Below are 21,594 nucleotides of genomic sequence, written 5' to 3'. Positions count from 1 at the left end.
ATATTGTGAATGCTGTGACAAGTACTGAAGGGAAAAGCTGCATATAATCACCATTCTTCTTCCTTGTGTATGTAGGCTGCAGATACAGTCTGAGTGGACAGACAGACATTCCGGTTGGAAATATCATAGTTGGTGTAGTGTTTTTTTTCCTGATGGCCTGAAAGCATTGCTGCAATTTTTTTTTGCTGGTTACGTACAGAAATGTGTTCTAGATAAGACAAATATCATTGTGTCTGAGGCAAAGACAGAAGTTGCCTAGAGAACTATTTGTCCAACAGAAATCCTAGAGAGCAGGCAAGAATTTCTGATTTTTTTTTTTATTTAGTAAAAAGGGAATTTAGTGCTTGTGGTAAGTGCTGCATTGACAGCTCTAGAGACTGAAGGCTTCTATCCATGGGTTGGGTAGCAGCAGCACCTGTTTTTCCACACCTCCTGCTAATATACCTCAGATGTTGAAGAGAGACCACCTTTTAAGGGATGCACTTAGTTGTCTCAGTAGTAGTAATTCTTAGTTAGTACTTTGTAGCTTCAAAGTTTTTGACCTCTGAGTCTGAGCCAAGTGGTTGTTGTAACTTTCACACATGTTCACCAGAAGCAGATTGAGACTACCAATTTGTTTCACGTATGCCACTGAACAGCTGTTGGATAGCAGCAAGTTTGGTCACTACCAATCTGGGCTGTCTTTGAATTGGTGATGTAGACACTGAGTGGCAGGAAGCAAATGAAAATGGAGACAGAAATTAGTATCTTTTGGCTAAGTAGCTGCTATTATATTAAGCCTTTTATTTAAAATTTGGTACTGTTAATTCCTAAAGGCAACTTTGTCTGGCAGCAATAAAAGGTGGTAGGCTGTAGCCATCCCAAGTAGTTATTGACCTTCTCTACCCTTCAGTGTGCAGATCCTACTAATGCCTAAGTGCCCACTCAGGCACATCGACTGAGGCTTTCTAAACCAAGACCTCAGGCTGGTTTTATAAGAATTTAGGGCTCCCTGAAAATCCAGCTCCCTTTCTTCTTGAAGGAGCCTAATGTCTAATCTGCAGCAAAGAGATGTTACTCCAAATCCTGACCTGGCACAGTTGGGAGAACCAACCAGAACTTGATTAATTTTGTCATTGCTGAGAGAAATCAAACATGTTTTTCCCAGGACAAATTGTCTTAACTGTTGTACCCCACTAACAACCAGACCTCATTCTATATTAAGATATATATGTTGAGCATATTGTCTTCCCATATCCAAAAGGTGTACGCCATCTTGATTAAGATGAAGAGATCATGGCACTCATAGATAATTACCTTGTTCTTCATTCTCTTGTCCCAGCTGAAAAGTAAAGTCTTCATTTACCAGTCTGTATCCTTTGTCTTGGTAACCGCCAGTGCTCTGCTGAGAAAAGTTTGAACTGGTGATGTAGTAACTGAAGGCTCTGTGTCCCATTATCAGTCACATGAAGCAGCCAATCCCTGTTTTGTTTTTTCATATCAACCTCTTCTACCAATGGCAAGGAATTTTACCCACTGGTCCTCCTCACTACAGACCAGCTAGGGCATGGGTCACTTCAGCTATTGGGTGCAGAGAAGGAGATAGGACATGGGTGCTGACATCTGTACTAAACTTGCAGGCCTATTGAGGAGCCATTGTGAGGTGTGTCAGGCCAGGAGCACCCCACTGACTTTTAAGAAAAGGTTATGAATAAAATTTTCCTATTCTAATTTAAAAACAAACAAGCAGACCTATGCGTAGGTCCTGTTCATTGGATTCCTTTCTGCTCTTAATGAATGAGCCTCCTTAGACACTTGGACCTGCATTAATTTTTCTTTTTGAGTGGGATTCAATCTCAGTAAACACAGCTGAGTATTTCTCTACCATTTTTAAAGGCTTAAAGGTGTTTTGCACCTCATCAAGCACATGTCAGCCTCTGGCAGCATATGACTTATTTATTTTTAAAGAAAGGGTTTTATTTGTATATCCTCTACTATGCAAATTATTCTAAATATGAGCAGGATTAGGAATAAAGTCCTAACTAAGGACTCTGATTTAGTTACAGGCCAGGGGCTTTGAGGTGCATCAGGCCAGAACAAATATATATTATATAGGAATTTCAGTTTGCTGTAAATCTGTAACAGCAGCTTAAAATCAAATAGTTCTACACATCTAAAACAACATCAATTTGCCAGTCAGTGCTTCATGTATCAAAGTGTGTTCTGTGAAAATATCAATATCAGTGGTTAATATAAATGAAATTAATTTTTAAAGCTGGGCTAAAGGTTGACATCTGAAAAATTGCATTACTTTGCAGAAGAGAAATTTCTGTCTTCTAGTGAAATTTCAGGTCATAAGGGCAAGTAATTTTCACAATCTTCAATGGGAACCAGTGAAATATGAACTTCATTGTCACCTAGCCCCAAAGCGATAAGATAAAATGAGCTGATACATCATTTGCTGTGGTTTTATCATCTCCTCCAGTAATTGGAAGAGAAAACATAAGAGATTTTTTTTCCCCAAACCCTCCACCACCCACAACTAGGCTTAAACCATTTTAGTCTGATCGATACAAAGGTCACATAGCATTTATTTATTTATTTTTAATTCTTTATACTGGCTAAAACTGCCAAGTGGAACATTAAAGTAATGAATATGTTTAATTGAATTTGTCACCCATGAAAATGTGGAATAGAATGGTATATCACACTGTAGTGGGGGTGGAGGGGAGACTGCTAGAATGCAGAATTCAGCAGCTGCTTGAGTAAATATTTGACAATTGAATAAAATAAACCATTTTCTTACTACTCTACCCCCCATATGGTTTGTTTTCTGTTTTGTTCTGGCAGTGTGTCAAATGAAAAATCTAAAATGATGCCAATGAGCCCTGTGGTGATTAAGAGCAGTTATGCATTCTTAAATTATCATTAACATAATTTTTTTGGTACTAGGTAAGTTGTGTTTGGACTTTATTAAGCAAGAAGCACAGTAAGACTTTGTTTTAGTAACAAATCCTATGTAACTATAAGATACAATTATATGGCTTAAATACTGTGATCGAGAGCCAGTTACACAGAAGATCATATGTCAGTTTTTGTAAAAAAATCTAGCTCCTTGTAAGCTCATGACTTTCTATATAAACTTGACATAAAAAGATTAAGGTTACTATAACCATCAGACTTTGATTTGTCAGAGCAATTATTTACTGTAGGTTGTCTTTTGATTGCAGACAAACAGAAATGCAAATGTATTATTATTCTGAATGCACACTATATATATGGCTATTTTAGGAATGGGTTTCAAACAGACATTTCATTTTGGAGTACAAAATGTAAAAATATGAGGCAGCTGTTGAATTCAGTTATTTGGTTTTTATTTTTCTTGTGATACTTAAGCTGTCTGGCACATAAAAATGATGTAATTATTCAATTACTGTTCAGTTCTATAACCCATTTGCAGACTTAATTATCTCTAGAGTAGTCACATTTTCAAGATCAATAATACTTTATTCTAAAACTGAGTATACAATATTTGATTGGTTTGCTTAAAATTTAAAATATAATGTTCTTTTAACCTTTAATAAAAGATTTTTTATTATGGAGTATAATAGTACATCTTTAAAATTGTAACAATTTAATTGATATGACCCCATGTTTTAATACAACATGGAGAGATACTGTTGTTGGACTGCTATGATGACGATAATCTATACTATAATGACTGGTGTGGAGAAAGTAAATAAGGAAGTGTTATTTAGTCCTTCTCATAACACAAGAACTAAGGGTCAACGAATAAATTAATAGGCATCAGGTTTAAAACAAACAAAAGGAAGTATTTCTTTGCACAACGCATAGTCAACCTGTGGAACTCCTTGCTAGAGGATGTTGTGAAGACCAAGACTATAACAAGATTAAAAAAAACCAACTAGATAAATGAAGGACATAAATCCATACTGTGTAGAGGTCAACAGGGGCAGCTCCAGGCACCCGCGTGCCTGGGGTGGCAAGCTGCAGGGGGCACTCTGCCTGTCGCTGCTAGGGCGGCAGGCAGGGTGCCTTTGGCGGCATGCCTGCGGAAGATCTGCTGGTCCCGCACACCTGTGGGAGGTCCACCGAAGCCGCGGGACCAGTGGACCCTCCGTGCTTGGGATGGCATAATGTCTAGAATCACCACTGGAGGTCAAGCATAGGAGTTTATTACACACAGAGCTGGTGGAGTGTCACCTGACTTACTAGGCTCAGGGACACTACCAATCAGTTGATTACAATAGAATATATAGACTTTCCATGGGCAGGGGAAAGTGACGGGATAGGCAGTTCCACACCCTGGGATAGTTTTTGCAGCAAGACAAGATAGCTCGTTAGCCAATGGTTAAAAGATTACATAATGTCTCTGCCCATGGTCTCAAGTTAGCAAGTTAACATTTAATTAATACTTTGATGAAATGTTATTAATATAAAATATATATGTTGAATTCTGATTTGGGGTCCATAGGAATGGAGCAACTCCTTCCTAGGGGTTAAAGCAAAGAAACAGTGAAAGTATATAACAATAAAGATTGTTCCCTTTATGTCTTAAGGCAGGCATTGGTCCCTGGGAAGGGAGGTGGAAGGATGCCATTTCTTATACTGACATGTGCCAACTTTTCATAAACTCAAGGTTGGATCTGTGGGAAGAACGTTCTCTACAGAAGAGACTGACACAATAGGAACAGGCATCCTTTGTTCAATTTGCAACTTCGAATAAGACACAATTATTTAGTTCCTAGCTCGAACACCTGGCAATTTGCTGACCAGGCCTATTTTAGTAAAACAGGATTATCTGTTTACCCCAGCTTTCTCTTAGCTAATCACTATTTGCTGGCCCTCTGGTCTCCAGACCAAACTCTGGACTTTGGGTCTGAGAAAGAGCTGGCACAATCCATATACCAGGTTGTTATATAAAATGCACATGGATTTTAACCCTTCAATAAATTCATGGAGGATAGGTCCATCAATGGCTATTCATCAGCATGGACAGGGATGCTGTCCCTAGCCTCTGTTTGCAGGAAGTGGAATGGGTGACAGGGGATGGATCACTTGATGATTAACTGTTCTGTTCATTCCCTCTTGAGACACTGTTGCAGCCCTAAGCCTATGCTCAAACATGGTGTCTCTATGGCCAATTGTCAGTCAAAAGGTCACATTGGTACCGTGTGCAACACTGTAGTGCGGTGTGCAACATTATAGTGCCATGTGCATTTTCCCACTCTTTTTCCCTGGTCACCTAAGGGTCAGGCTAGTGCCTTGTTCAAAAATACCAGCGTGCCGTGTGCATGAGGACAGTGTGCCGTGTGCAGATCCTGTTTACGTGGAGAGTTCCAACTCGGAACCTGGAAGGTGAAGGAGCTAAGGACCAATCAGATGCTGACACGAGTAAGAGAGCTTTCGAATAAAACCATGTCTCACGCCAAGATCTGGAGGCGTATTGGCATGTTAGCTGGAAGACTTGGATCCTCCTTCCAGCTAGAAGAGTCTCCTGCAGATTTAGCTGGCTCGCGATGGGTGGGATTAATTCCCATCAATTTGTTATGCTCTCGGTTTCTGTACTGCTGGTCAGCTGCGCCTGGAGTGTGGTATTTGTATTCTAATTTCTGTAATATTTTGTTTGCTTAGCCTCTTCTCTTTTTCCTTCCCTTATTTGATACAGAACTGTATGTATTGTTGTTACTTGGTACCAAGCAATGTATATAGTATATGAGAGTTAAATTGTTGTATTAATTGCTAATGTGATTAATTGGTGTACTTTACAATATTTGGTTAATGTATATAGTTTACTCAGTTTGGTGTATCTGCTCTAATTTCTGATGAGCAGTTAATCACAGATCATTTGGTTTCCTGTTGTTGGTTGTAAATAGATTGTTTCAAGTTGTGTAAATATTCTTGTTCTAACAGTATTGTTAGTTAGTAAAAGCGCTGCTCCCCAGCCCAAGTTGCAACTCCTTCCCCATCAATAAACGGCCACGTGGTTTTGAACTTTCAATCTGACATGTTTTGATTTTCCTCACTCGATCAAAAAATTTACTCGACCCTGCATTGGTCTTGGACAGGCACCTGGCATTGGCCACTGTTGGAAGACAGGATACTAGTCTAGATTGACCTTTGGTCTGACCTAGTATGGCCATTCTTATGTTCTTAATCTTTCAAGCAGTTATTTTTTGGGGGGAGTCGGAAGTTAGTTTTAGGGCTTTTTTGTTCACGTTGCAAGATGGCAGAACAATGTAGGGGCAGGCACTTAACTGCTGTGAAACTAGCACATATAGATTCATAGTTACCATGCATCATTAAGTGAACTGTTTGTCTACATATGGTCTTAACTGGAGGCCAACACTGAATGTACAGTTAACTCTATTTACAAAATCAGGGCCTAAAATGTAAGCTCAAGTCAGAGGCTAATTGCCCCTCATTCTTCTGTCTTCAGTTTCTCCAGTAGCATCCTGCACCCTGGAGGAATGTCATTGACTTCAGTAGGGCTGTGCAAAGGTCCACCCAAATTGATATGATTGCAGGATTGGGCCTTAGTCTGTATTGTTTGAGATGACTTGAGGGTATTGTACTGAGGTGAACATAAGCTGATGGTGTTTCTCATTGTTATGCTTTTTGTTTTGTATCTCTAAAGCCTATATAGGTATTAGCTTGCACAGAATGTTTTGGTAACTGTGGAATTTTAGAGTAACCCATCATTTAGCATAAGTGTTTTGAACTCTTCTATTAAGCTGTGTACTCTTTCTTTAAAGTCTGAGAAAAATATCTTTATTGCCTATTCAGTCTTGAAACTCTGTGTTAAAGCCATTAAAATCCTGGAAATAGTTCTCCATTTCTTTTCTTGAGATGGGAGGTTATATTATTTGTGAAGATTAAATTAGAATATGCAGTCACATTAGCCTCTCTTTGTTTTAGAAGTGTTACTCCAAAATGATTGGCAATGAAGGAAAAAGCCTTAGAACCAGGGGCGGCGCCAGGGTTTCTGGTGCCCTAGGCAGAATTCGGGGGGCCGCATTTTGTGCGCTCCCCATGGTGCGCGCGGGAGCTTCTGGTTCCACTCCCATTGCGCTGCCGAAGAAGGACCTTCCGCCGAAACGCCATGGGCGACAGCAGCAGTCATTGAGCTGCTCAATTGCCTGATGCTGTTTTCCACGGCACGTTGGCAGAAGGTCCTTCTTCGGCGGCGCAATGGGAGCGGAACTGGAATTTCCTGTGCGCCCTTGGGGAGCACACAAAATGCCACCCCCCGAATCCTGGCGCCCTAGGCGACTGCCTAGGGTCGCCTGATGGAAGCGCTGGCCCTGCTTAGAACCATAATAGTCACCTTTTAAACTTAGGTTATTGTGCAACAATAAAGAAGCTTTCTTTACATTAACAAAATCCTATATTATCTGGCATATGAATGAAAGAGATTTGTTGGGTTTTTTAAGGGAAACTATCTTTAATTTTCAAAAGTAGTAATTATAAAATTCAAAATTTCAAAGGAAGTAAGACAGATGAAACATTTTGCTCCCTTTTTAATAGAATACAAATTCTGACTTTTTTTTTATATTTGCTTTAACGATTTCTGTAAATACTTCATGTTTCTGAAATGTGAGCTATTGGTAAAATCAAATGTTCTGAATCTGGAAATAATAGAAGAAAGGAAGGTTTTTATAAGAAATATATAGTAAAAAAACATTGAAGAAGAGTGTGTGTTCTGTATCTTTCAAACTACTGTAGTTGGTGTGATGACTGCAGAGCAATGGTAATGATGCAGTTTCCATAGCAACTGGTTCATTGGAGGGCTAGACCTTTGTCTAGGGTGCTATCAGTATGTGTGGAGTTTCAGAGAACAGAAAGTCCCAAAGAAGGTCTGCTTCCACCTAATCCAGTTTTAATTGAACTCCAGAGACTTTGAAGTGAAGCTGCAGACATGGCAGATAGTATTCCAACAAGAAATGAAGGTCTTGCTCAGCTAGGCCTCAGCTGCTTCTCACTTCTGATAACTATTTGCAATGAATAAAGAATTGTTATAGAGGTGCCTGGTAATGTTTCTGTAGTTGAGTCTGAGTTTTTATTATAAACTTTCTGGCATAGGATTCAATAACTTTGTCATGACTGTGAAAGACATTAATATAAAGTATCTCTGAGGCTTCTAAGTTAGTTTTAAAAATCCATTTGTTAGGTGTATTGGAAATTTTCCCATTTGATGATTTAATTGTACACAAATTGTCATAAGTGACTCCAGTTGGGAGAGAGAAGAGTATTTAGCCTTTTAATGTGATTGAATTGTTTAGGTTTCTGTTTTAACTCATAATATCTGAGTAATTGAAGTTTGACTCTAAAATGTGTGTGCATACAGCAATGCTGCTTGTCATAATTATTTTTCACTTTGCTTGCTTAAGAGATTTTGTGAATTGCACACTTGGATCTATCTACTTCCTTTGGCCCCTCCGAAATATGATCTCTGAAGACATAGGTCTCAATTTGAAAATATTATGTTGGAAGTTTCATCTGAGTAAAGTAAATGAGAACTTTGTCTTCACAAGGTTTTCAGGATTGACTGCTTTGTATCCTCAACCAATGCTACTTTTTTGTCATACTTTCTCATTGGTACTTGTTATACATGTAATGGACCAAGCCTTACATGGTGTTTCCTGGATACACAGCATTCTCAGTTAGCTGGGAGAGGTGAAGAAAAAGGTTAACATGGTCCCAAGTCTACTATATTTCCTATTTCAGAAATGTTTTGGAACCATTACCGATCACTGTTACCTTTCATGTGCCTCTGAAGAATTTGATTTAAAAATAGCAATTGGGGGGGATTTTTTTCATTGTGAGCTGAGGGGACACTGGTGGTGTTGAAGAGGAAACATGAGGAGGCATTGTACCTTGCAAGTTCTGTGCTTCTGAGCTGTTGCTTATTTGTTTGTTTTTTGATTGCCTGTCTTGTATTTTGTTCAGTTGTAAACTCTTCAGGGCAGATATTGTGTTATATGCTATGTTTGTATACAATGGTTGGGGCCTCTAAACACTGCTGGAATATAAATAATAATAATAATAATAATACTTGCACACATACATATGTATCCAGGTAGGTGGCCAAAATCTGTCCTTACATGCTCATTGAAGACCGCTAATTTCATTAGAAGTCTTGCTCATGTTCTGCATTGAATTTAGCTTAACACTTTTAAATAGTTGCAGAGGGTCTTAAGTGATTTTTAACATAATGTATTGTATTGCTTAAGCAGAATTGTGGTGGCATCAACTACCAGCCTTAAATTTACCTTCTTTGCTTTACTGGATTTAAGTCAGACATAATTGTATTAATTTAAATTATTTTGACAAATCTAAGTTCAGTTTTTCTTGTTGCTTATGCTTTGTTAAACTGGGGCAGAGAAGTGCCAGTCTGGTTGTCCCTGAACACCTTCATAATTAAGCTTTTTGAAATAAAAAGGCAAAACTGGTGCAGCAAGGAAACAATTGACGACTAAAGATAGGATTAGTTTGAATTGTGAAGGCAGACTAAGCATCTATGTCTGTCAGCTGGATGACAGGAATTGTAACAAGTTACTTTGACAACCGCTTACTCCATAGAGAGATTATGCCGAGTTCATTTGCAGGTTTGTGTTTAACCTTAGCTGACAAAATGATACTTAACCTCTTATACCGTCAACCTTTATACTTCCAGAATGAATGAATATTGCCTTAACGATAAACTTAAGGAACAATTTTTAAGGTCATTTTTTTAAAAAAAGCTATTTTTCTTGCTTATATGTTACAACACTAAAATAAAATGTAGATCAATCTAATGTCAAAAGTGAATTGCCCTCCATTAAAAAAATACTATTTTTGTCATTTAATCCTGAAATGTAACATATTTCATACAGTTTCTAACAATTGCTTGACTAGGAAAAAACACACCAAAAAATTGATCGTGAAAAACAATAAGGGCAGATTTTCAGAAGTGCTCGGCACCAACAATTGGTGCCAGACTTTTCAAAGAGCATGGCTCCCATTTAGGCCCTTAAATAAAGTGACCAGATTTTCACTGGGCGCTGTTAGTTACAGAGCACTTTTGAAAGGCTGGCCTCTAAAATACTTACTGCCATAAATCTGATTGTGTAGCCTTTGAAATCAGTTGCATAAATATAGTTCTCATATTTTCCAAATTTGAAAGTGCATTATTGATGTAGTGATTGAATTAAGGTTTTGTTTTTGTTTTCTTTTAAATATTACTGGAGTTGCAGATTTAACTATTTTATTCCCCGTTTCCTGGATCAAAAGTACCTTTGGAGAAAAAAAATGTGATGGTGCCTACACTGATAGTTTGTTTATAACGTAATGTCCTGTCTGCTCCTAAATACTTATTAGCCCTTTTTATTTTATTAGATTCTGGCTTATACAGAGGGACTCCATGGAAAATGGCTGTTCACAGAGATTCGGTCAATTTTTTCCCGACGCTATCTCCTGCAAAATACAGCATTAGAGATCTTCATGGCAAACAGAGGTAGCGAGGGATTGGAATGGAGGGATGGAGAATTTTGGTTTGACAATATGTGTTTGCTATTTCACTTTTTGTTGGCTAGAAATTACTGCTGTTTTTGTTTAATGGATATAGGCTGTGTCTTTGATTTAAAAAAAATGAAATTATATGTACAAAAATATTTCAGATTTCAAGGATAACTTTTTCCTATATAAAGCTTTCCAGAGAGAAGTCTTGTGGGTAAAACATCATAACTCACTTATTTTCAATTAAGTTTTTTGCTTCTATTTACAGTCCAAATGCTGAATTGGCACTTTCTGTACACTTACTTTGCTTAAAGCATGTCTGTGTTCTCATCTGTTATACTTACACAGAGTATTATTTTCCTGTGGTAGGAAAACAGTTGCTGGTTATGCAGTATTAAGGACAATGGAACATAAGAACTGCAGTACTAAATGAGACCAGTGGCCAATATATTCCGACATCCTGTCTTTGTCAGTGGCCAATTCCAGGTGATTTCAAAGAAATCCCAGAATAGACAATCATGGAATAATCTACAGGATTTAAATGTCTTAAAGGAAAACAAATATTTTCAGTGAAACTCTGGATATTCTTCTCATGTATATAAAAATATCTAATATCTAATTCTTGACTAAATCCTACCAAGCTCCTGGCCTCAGTGACAGTTGTATCAGTCAGATTCACAGGTTAATTATTTGTGTAAAAACCCAACTCCTTTTATCAGTTTTAAATTTGTTTTTTGCATGTCTCCTTATTCTTCTATTATGAGGGAGGGTAAACAGGAGTGCTTGATTGAATTTTTCTGAGCTAGTCATTATTTAGTATGCCTCTTTTATGTCTGTTTAATTCATCCCCCTCTCTGAAGTCAATAGTTCTAGCTTTTCAGCCTCTTTTCATGAAGAGAACTCTTGATTCTTCTAATCATTTTCATTCCCGATCTCTGACACCATCTCTCCATTTTCAGCTCCCTTTTTAGAGATGGGGAGACCAGAACTGAATACAGATGAAATATATAATTGATTCTTCATGTCTTAACATTTTTCTATCTTGAAACTGTCACTGTGCATTGAGCACAGGGCTTCACTGAATTGTCCACAGTGATACCCAGATCTTTATCCTTAGTAATTTTGAATTCAGCAATATTCAACCAAAGAAAAATCACCTCTTAGTGTGTGACCAAACCTAGTCACGTGAGTGACCCATTTGATTTTCATATGCTGCATTTGAATTCTGATTTCAAATCTGGTTTTGTTCTTATAAAGGGATAGTCATACCTTCCTGTGTAAAGTGCACAGAAACAGTACTTTAGAAGACGAGTAAGATTTCCTCAAGACTTCTGCCATTTGTACTGCCATTTCTGATGCCTTATACCAGAAGTACTCAATTTTTTCCATGCCAATACTCCACCTTTCCATTCCCCCTTATTCCTCTATGCTCCTCCCCACCAGTCTAGCCATGACTAGAGTTGGGTGAAACTTTTTGTGAAATCTATTATTATTATTATTATTATTTATTAATTATTAGCCAAAAAATGCAGACTCAGTTCAACTAAAACAATTTGCTAATTTTGATGCATTTCAATGAATTGTTTAGGTCGAATTTAAAAAAGAAATTGGAAACGTCAGAATGGTTTATTTTGCCTTTCTGATATGAAAATGGTTTGACCCTTTCTGTTTTAGAATTTCATTGTTTTATTTGAAAGCCCTGTTTTTGTTTGTGATTAATTTTGTATTTTTCAAAAACAAAAAAAGTTTAGAAACCATCAAAAATGAACGAAAACATTTAGTCAGACTAAAGGTTTTGTTTATCCCAAAGGAAATTATTTTTAGCTTTCATGTTTTTCTGGAAAAGGTTTTTGTTTTTTTTTTTTTGTTTTTTTTTTTTTCTTTTTGGTCAGCCCAAACCAAACTTTTGTTTGTTTATTTTGGCCACCAAACCAAAAAATTGGTTACTCACATAGCCATGATCCTGATCCTGCTTAGCAATATAGGAAGGGTAAGGTAGATAGTCAGTCACAACCCCAACACCTAATGAGGAGTCACAACCTCCAGCCTGAGAATCCCTTTCTGAAAGCTGTTTCACAATAATTTTTACAGTATCTGTAGTATCAGCTATAAATTGTACAGCTGACTTTCAGAAATCTTAACACTTTGTGGGTCCTGCATAGTTCAAGGATTTAGTACTAGAATATGGAGCTTTACATCTCAAAGTCAGCAGTATGAGCCCATCCACGTGCCACACCATATGATGGCAATTTGATCTATGTGAAATAATTTGGTCTGTCCAATTCCTAGCAAACGTGCGTTCGCCTCACAAAAATCACCCATCACGCAGGTGGAAACATTTTTGGTATTCTAAGCAGATAGGCAAAAAAAAATTTTTGGAGAATGATCTATATTGTCTGCCACCTAGAGGTGTAGTTCCTTAAGGTCAGATAATGAGGATCTAGGACCTATGAGGCACTTTCCTATCCCCTAGCCATGTGGCCTTAGAAAGAAACTTCAGGGAGGAGTCAGCCAGAGACTGAAATTGATAGAACAACCACAGAAACATTTTAAGCAGGGACCATGGGACACTGATGATGTCAACCAACTGCTTTCTGTAGTTTTCACTCTAGACCAGGGATAGGCAACCTATGGCACGTGTGCCAAAGGCAGCACACAAGCTGATTTTCAGTGGCGCTCATACTGCCCGGGTCCTGGCCACCAGTCTGGGGAGCTCTGCATTTTAATTTAATTTTAAATGAAGCTTCTTAAACATTTTAAAAACCTTATTTACTTTACATACAACAATAGTTTAGTTATATATTATAGACTTATAGAAAGAGACCTTCTAAAAATGTTAAAATGTATTACTGGCATGCGAAACCTTAAATTAGAGTGAATAAATGAAGACTCGGCACACCACTTCTGAAAAGTTGCTGACCCCTGCTCTAGACAGTCTCTCCCCTATGCTGTTTGGCTGCTTACTCCAGCTCCTCCCATCCACTTACTCCTCATGTCCTCCCTCCCTTCTTTCATCTTTCTGTTTGGCTAGTCCCATCCTAACAGAAACCCACCTAAATTATTTAAATAACAAAAAATATTCGTGGCACTAACATGATGTTTGCAAATCATGTCTCTTTTTCTACGCTATATCAATTTCCCCTACCCTCTGTCTGATTTGTTTATTTAGATTAAGATTAGATTAAGTTTTATGAAACAGAGACTCTATCTGATTCAGTGTGTAAAAGGTGCCTAGCACAATGGAACCTGCTTTCGCGTGGCCTCTTGGCGCTACCTTAAGATATAATAATACATTAGTATGGATTGCTGCCTTGTTCATGTACTTGGTTTGGGCCAGAGCTGCTTTTTTCCCTCCAAGTCCTTTTTTGAGCATGCATGTGTATCGTAATGGACTCAAAATCTCAGTGGTTGAACACTGCTCTTGTATGTCTTTAGGAAAGTTCTTTGTTCTGGTATTTTCCCTTCCTAAATTTCAATTTAAACCAACCTATATGTGAGTTCTTTTGATGAGCAATGTAAGCAGTGATGAGCTGCCAAAATCTTAACAACTGTTTCCCTACCGGGTCTTTGGCGGCACTTCGACGGCGGGTCCTTCAGTTCCAGTGAAGACCTGGAGCGAGCGAAGGACCCACCGCCGAAGACTCGGCGTGCCACCCGGTGAGTAAAAGCCCCATGTGTTCTTTTACGTGTGGGTTTTTTTTTTAGTTATACCTGCTGGGATCCCGTCAAAACTATTCAAATCGGACCCCACACTTCCTAAAGTTGGCCCTGCACATCGGGGTTGAAAAATTGTATCGGGGCCAGTAGGGAAGGCTGTACCTCCCAAAACAGCCTGTCCCCTACCCATCTGACCCCCACCCATCTCCTGCCCCCCTCAGATCCCACAAGCGCTGCAAGCAACCCATCAACCCCCCTGCTCCTTGTCCCCTGATCAGCCCCGCCCGAGATCCCCCCCACCCTAACTGGCCTCTAGGACCTCTCCCCACCACCTACTCAACCCCGCTGTCCCCTGACTGCCCTCCCCAGAACCTCCGCCCCCTCCAGCTGCTCCCTGCCCAGCCCCTGCCTTATCTAACTCTTCCTCCCAGCCCCGGCCCGGCCCCTGTACCATGCTGCTCAGGGCTGCGTGTAAGGATGCCACATGGCCCGCTGGAGCTCACCCCCCCTTTACCTTGCTGCTCAAGGCGGCAGGAGCTGCAGAGCTGCCCAGAGCACTGGTGCCAGCAGCTCGGCGTGCTGCAGCTCTGCGAGGGGGGAGGGAAGCGGGGGAAGTAGGGGAGGGGCCGGGGGAGCCTCCCCAGCTGAGAGCTCAGGCAGGCTGGAGACAGGATGGTCCCGCGGGCTGAATATGGCCCACGGACCCGAGTTGTTTGTCCACCCACCTGCCCCTTTAACAGCCGGTTCTACACCAGTATCTAAATTTAACAACCGGTTCTTGTGAACTGGTGGGAACCGGCTCCAACTCACCAGTATGCAAGGCCTTCTAAATATTTACTTTCTAGTGGTTTTGTACCTGTGCCAGTCTTTTGCAAACAGTGCATTAAATATTGTAATTTATACTGAGATATCAAAAAGTACATCTAAAGAGTTACACATTTTCTTAAAGAAAACGGATTTTTTAAAAAATAAATCATGGAATAAAGATCATGTCAAATATTCTCGAGCTGGTTAACTTTTTGTAGGTGAAATTACTTTTCTGAAATGTGTATGTTATTTAAAAGTGGAAGAGCAGTTGTTAGAATTTTTATCATAGCTTAAAATTGGCCTTAATCTTACCATGGGATCGGTGTGGGTTAAGACCCAAATCCAACAAAGCATTGAGGCTCATGCTTAAATTTTAAGCACTCAAGTAGTCCCTTTGGATCTAAATTAAGCATATGCAAAATGCTTTGCTGAATTGGGGCCTTAAATGGAACTCCACATGGGCATAAATGTCCACCTCTTCTGATCTCATTACAAGATCACTTAGTTTTTAATTATTTCCATGTGATTTCTCAGAAAAGAAGAATTCAGTTTCCTGATGAAATATGGAAGTTGTGATGGGTTGCATCACAGAAACCCACTTGGGAACTACCACCTCATATGCTTTGATTACCTCTGAGTCTGTTTTCCCTGCCATCTTAGGACATCAGTGTCCTGCCTGGTTTGAACTAGACATGCTTGCCTGCTACAAACCCAGACCCAGGTCCAAACTACATCTCCTAAGAGCTGCTGGCTTAACTGAAAACAGCTTAAGAAGTGTTCCTGTCTCCAACACCCAGATGCCCAGTTCCCAGTTGGGTCCAAACCCCAAATAAATCTGTTTTACCCTGTATGAAGCTCATAAATTGTTTGCCCTCTATAACACTGATAGAGAGAGATGCACAGCTTTTTGTCCCCCCCACCTCCAGTATTAATACATACTCTGTGTTAATTAATAAGTAAAAAGTGATTTTATTAAATACAAAAAGTAGCATTTAAGTGGTTCCAAGTAATAACAGACAGAACAAATTACCAAGCAAAATAAAATAAAACACACAAGTCTAAACGTAATACAGTAAGAAAACTGATTTACAGATAAAATCTCACCCTCAGATGTTTCAATAAGCTTCTATCACAGACTGGATGCCTTCCTAGTCTGGGCCCAATCCTTTCCCCTGGTACAACCCTTGTTCCAGCTCAGGTGGTAGCTATGGGATTTCTCATGATTTCAGCCCTCTTTGTTCTGTTCCACCTCCTTATTTAGCTCTGCAAAATGCAGGGGTCCTTTGTCCCTCTCTGGGTTCCCACCTCTCCTTCTAAATGGAAAAGCACGAGGTTAAAGATGGATTCCAATTCAGGTGACATGATCACATGTTACTGTAAGACTCTAAACCTTCATTCCTCCCAGCCTGACTCACAGGAAGCCGTGCAAGCAAACAGAGTCATCCACAGTCAATTGTCCTGGTTGATGGGAGCCATCAAGTTCTTCTTTGAGTGCTTGCTCATATCCATTCCAGTTAGGTGTGCGCGCGCCGCGTGCACGTTCGTCGGAGACTTTTTTACCCTAGCAACACTCGGTGGGTCGGCAGGTCGCCCCCTGGAGTGGTGCCGCTGTGGCACCTGATATATACCCCTGCCGGCCCCTCCGCTCCTCAGTTCCTTCTTACCGCCCGTGTCGGTCGTTGGAACAGTGGAGCGCGGCTTAGCTGATCTCCACCTCCCTAGCGATTCGCTCGTTTGTATAGTATCGTGTATATAGTTCTTTTCTGTAGTTCTAGTTAGTATTTAAGTGAATAGTTCTTATAGTTGTGTGTATATAGTTAAAGAGGATCAGGGGCTTGCCCCTTCTCCTCCCCCGGTACCGGGGCCCATGCCCGGTTCACCGGGCTTCAAGCCTTGCGCGGCCTATCATCGGCCGATGCCCACAGGAGACCCGAACGACTCCTGTTTAAAGTGCCTAGGCGAATCCCACCTTGCGGACAAGTGCCGAATCTGCAAGGCGTTCAAGCCCCGGACAAAGAGAGAGTGGGACATTCGCCTGAAACAACTTTTGATGGAGGCAGCTTTAACTCCTCCATCCTCGGCACCGACTCCGGCACCGGGAACAAGTACCTCTTCCGCACCGGACCGCCTGGCACCGATAAAAGCTCCTCATCACCACCCTTCACCGGCCCAACCCTCCGGCTGGCACCACTCCCTTCCCCGAAGAGCAAGAAGCACAAGGCTCCTGCGGCACCTACAGCTACACCGCAGTCGGAGCGTATCCCCAAGATGGACCGCCCGGCACCGTCAACTGCCGTGGCACCGTTGATTCCGGTTTCACAGGAGCCGTTGAGTCCGGTGCCTACCAGCTCCCCAGTGCGCGCTGTGGTTGAGCTTGTCGTGCCGTCCACACCGGAGACCTTCTCCGCGGTGCGGGACCTAATCGCTCTAACAGAGCCTGAACTGCCCCAACCCCCGGCACTACCGGTGCGGGTTATTCAGTCGCTGGGCAAGCCCACCATGATGCGACCACCTTCACCGCGCACCACTGAACACCGTTGGTCCCGATCTAGATCCCGCGATCACTCTCAGCCTCTACATCGCTCCCGATCCCGGCGCCGCTCGCAGTCCTGGTACCGTTCTCCACGGTACCGGTCGTACTCGCGGCACCGCTCGAGATCCCGGTCGCCGCCTTGGTACTCTCGGCATCAGTTCAGATCCCGGCACCGACGTACTTCTCGCAGCTGATCCTGGCACGACGACATAAGGCACCGGTCGACCTCCCGGCACCGCGCTGGTAGCAGGTCCCGGTCCTGCTCCTGATACCGCCACGGTTCCCGGTACCGTTCGCCGGTACCGTGCAGAGATGAACTCTGTGGGCGCAGAGACCTGGCCCAATCAACTTCAGCTCCTCTGTGGCCGTCGCGTCACCTGTCCGCCTCCTCACACGCGGACAGCGCCTCCTACGGGGGTTCAGATGCGCAGGCCCACCCGGACCATGGACCACCTCAATGGTCTTTTTGGACACCTTGGGCCTATCACCAAGCCCAAAGCGAACCAATGGGCCCAGCACGCTCTGGCCACTCGGAGCACCATGCACTAGAGGCCACAGCCAGCAGGCCTCCCCCCGCTGATACAAAGGAAGACTCTACACATGCACCTGAGCAGCATGATGTTCCAGAGACGGAGGTCCCCCAGGATGAGGCGTCAGTCAGGACCCACTCATCCCAGGGTTGTCATTCTCCTCTTCCCCGGATGAGGCGGTAGCGGGCACATCATCATCGGGGCCCCCGCCAATTGATCTCCGAGCACACCAGGATCTTCTGCGGCGTGTTGCCCAGAATATCAGTCTTCCCGTAGAGAAAGTTCCTGAGGTGGAGGACCCGGTGGTTAGTATATTATCGGCGGAAGTACCAACCAGGGTGGCCCTCGCCTTCATCAGATCGATCCAAGCCAGAGCAGACACCATCTGTCAGTCCCTGGCTTCCATCCCACCCACAGCCAGGGGAGTAGAACGAAAATACATGGTGCCTTCTAAGGGGTATGAGTACCTCTACATTCACCCCGTCCCCTGCTCGTTGGTGGTACAATCAGTCAACGAACGGTAGCGCCACGGCCAACAAGCCCCCGTGCCAAAATCTAGGGAGGCCAGGTGCATGGATTTATTGGGCTGGAAAATATACTCTGCTGGAGGCCTTCAGCTCCGTGTGGCGAACCAACAGGCCCTCTTAAGCCGCTACAGCTACATCACCTGGGAGGCTGTCGGCAAGTTTACCGAGTTGGTTCCCCAGGACTCCCGTCAGGAGTTACAGCTCTCCTAGAAGAAGGAAAGAGGGTCGCGAGAACCTTGCTACAAGCCTCGTTAGATGCCGCCGACTCTGCAGCCAGAACAGTCGCCTCTGGTATAGCCATGCGCCGCATATCTTGGTTGCAAGTGTCCGGCCTACCGCCTGAGCTACAATACACCATACAAGACTTACCATTTGATGGACAAGGTTTATTCTCACAAAAGACAGACCCCAGACTACAGAGTCTGAGGGACAACCAAGTTATTTTGCATTCTGTGGGAATGCATACACCCCAGACTCAGAGACGGTCCTTCCGCTCCCAATCTCAGCGCACTTAGCCCCCTCCTCGGCCAAGACAGGATCTTGCCCGAAGACGAGGTCGTACTACCCGCAGACGTCAGTCTGGACCTCAAGGGGGCAACAATTCCGGTCCCGCCAAACCTCCACCAGGACCCAAAGCAAACTTTTGAGGGTGCGCCCGAGAGCAGTGTACCAATTCCCTCCCTGGATCCTCTTCACTTTTACAACCGCCTTTCCCTGTTCCTTCCGGCGTGGTCCCAGTTGACCTCAGATTGTTGGGTCCTACGTATGGTGGAGCTTGGATACCGTCTTCAGTTTATTTCTTCCCCTCTCTCTCACCCCCCCTCCTCGTCCCTCTTCAGGGACCCCTCTCACGAGCAACTTCTCATTCAGGAGATTCACAAGCTCCTCTCAATCGGAGCTATAGAGGAGGTACCGGAGGAGTTAAGGGGCAAGGGGTTTTATTCCCGATATTTCTTAATCCCCAAGACAAAAGGGGGCCTCTGGCCCATCCTGGACCTGCGAGGACTGAACAAATTCATCAAAAAGTTCAAGTTCCGCATGGTATCCCTAGGAACCATCATTCCTTCCCTGGATCCCGAAGATTGGTACGCCGCTCTCGACATGAAGGACGCATATTTCCATATTGCAGTTTATCCCCCGCACAGGAGGTATCTGCGCTTTGTGGTAAATCAGGGTCACTACCAGTTTACTGTCCTTCCCTTTGGTCTTTCCTCGGCCCCTCGGGTCTTCACGAAGTGTATGGTGGTCGTCGCTGCTTCCCTGCGCCGTCATCGAATACAGATCTTCCCTTACCTCGACGACTGGCTTATTCGAGGGGCTTCAGAGGCACAAGTCATCAGTCATGTCACCATCATCAGGGAGCTGTTTATGCGTCTAGGCTTGATCATCAATTTGGACAAGTCCACCCTGGTGCCTACGCAGAGGATAGAATTTATCGGGGCAATGCTGGACTCCAACCTTGCAACGGCCAGTTTGCCCCTACACCGGTGTCAGGCCATAGTCTCCCTTGTCAAAAGTCTTCAGAGCTTTCCAACCACTTCTGCTCATACTTGCCTTGCTCTGCTGGGGCACATGGCTCATGCACTTTTGTCACAAGGCATGCCAGACTGCAAGTGCGCCCTCTGCAAACCTGGCTCGCTTCGGTCTATCGGCCGGGCAGGGACGCCATAGACATTATTCTGACAGTTCCCCCGGATGTTCTAGGCTCCCTCGACTGGTGGAAGACGTCATCCCGAGTGTGTGCGGGCCTGCCGTTTCATCCTCCCCAGCCCTCCATGTCCCTAACAACGGACGCGTCTTCGCTGGGCTGGGGCGCCCACCTAGGGCTCCTGCGCACCGAAGGCCTTTGGTCACCCCGGGAGTTGACGCTCCACATCAATGTACGAGAGCTGAGAGCGGTCCAGCTGGCATGCCAAGCCTTTCAGCGCCATCTACATGGCCGTTGTGTTGTCCGTGAACACTGCAACACAACGGCCATGTATTACATCAACAAGCAGGGTGGGACACGGTTCTCGATACGGCTGTGGGACTTCTGCATAGCCCACTCCATACATCTAGTGGCTTCCTTTCTCCCGGGGGTATGGAACACTCTCGCAGATCACCTGAGCAGGTCCTTCCTGTCACACGAATGGTCCATCCATCCAGACGTTCTCCATTCGATTTTCCGGAGGTGGGCTTTCCCCACATAGACCTGTTTGCATCCAGAATGAACAGGAAATGCCAGGTGTTCTGCTCCCTACAGGGTCGCTCCCCGGGCTCCCTGTTGGACGCGTTCCTGATTCCGTGGACGGGCCACCTCTGTTACGCCTTCCCACCGTTCCCTCCTGTCCACCGAGTCCTGCTCAAACTCTGCAGGGACAGAGCCCGCATTATCCTGATCGCTCCGGCTTGGCCGAGGCAGCACTGGTACACCATGCTGCTCGAGCTGTCCCTGGCAGACCCAATTCCCCTGCCGCTCTTGCCGGACCTGATCACACAAGGCTTCAGCAGGATGCACCATCCGGACCTGCAGTCCCTTCATCTGACTGCATGGCTCCTGTCTGGTTAAACCAGTCGGAGTTATGCTGTTCCGCCGCAGTACAGCAGGTGTTGCTGGGAAGCAGGAAGCCCTCCACGCGCTCGACATACCTCGCAAAATGGAAGCACTTCTGCCACTGGTGTGACCAGCACGGCCATTCTCCGCATTCTGTATTAGTCCCCACTATCCTGGACTACGTGTGGTCTCTCAAAGAGCAGGGGTTGGCGATCTCCTCTTTGCGAGTACATCTTGCGGCTATATCCACCTTCCATCCGGGGGAAGCTGGCAGTTCTGTTTTTTCCCACCTATAGTTTCCAGATTCCTCAAAGGCTTGGAGCGACTATACCCACAGGTCAAACGCCCTACCCCTACCTGGGACCTGAACCTCGTCTTAACTAGGCTCATGGGGCCCCCTTTTGAACCTTTGGTCACATGCTCGCTGCTGTACCTGTCCTGGAAAACAGCTTTCCTAGTCCTTGTCACCTCGGCTAGACGAGTCTCAGAGCTTTGTGCATTGACTGTGGA

The 21,594-nt window shown here is 43.5% G+C and overlaps 1 protein-coding gene across 5 annotated transcripts in view; it reads left to right on the top strand.

The window, feature by feature from the left end:
- LRBA (LPS responsive beige-like anchor protein) overlaps positions 1-21,594 on the top strand; it is a 590,754-nt gene that overhangs the window by 379,764 nt on the left and 189,396 nt on the right. For all 5 annotated transcript variants that reach the window (XM_050946210.1, XM_050946208.1, XM_050946209.1 and 2 more), the window contains one exon: positions 10,378-10,495. In XM_050946210.1, the coding sequence (XP_050802167.1) occupies positions 10,378-10,495 (118 nt within the window). The remainder of the gene's footprint in view (positions 1-10,377; positions 10,496-21,594) is intronic.

The sequence above is a fragment of the Gopherus flavomarginatus genome, chromosome 3, assembly GCF_025201925.1.
Source record: "Gopherus flavomarginatus isolate rGopFla2 chromosome 3, rGopFla2.mat.asm, whole genome shotgun sequence".
NCBI lineage: Eukaryota > Metazoa > Chordata > Testudines > Testudinidae > Gopherus > Gopherus flavomarginatus.
The sequence above is the reverse complement of the archived record's forward strand: the minus strand, read 5'-3'. Positions and strand labels throughout refer to the sequence as shown.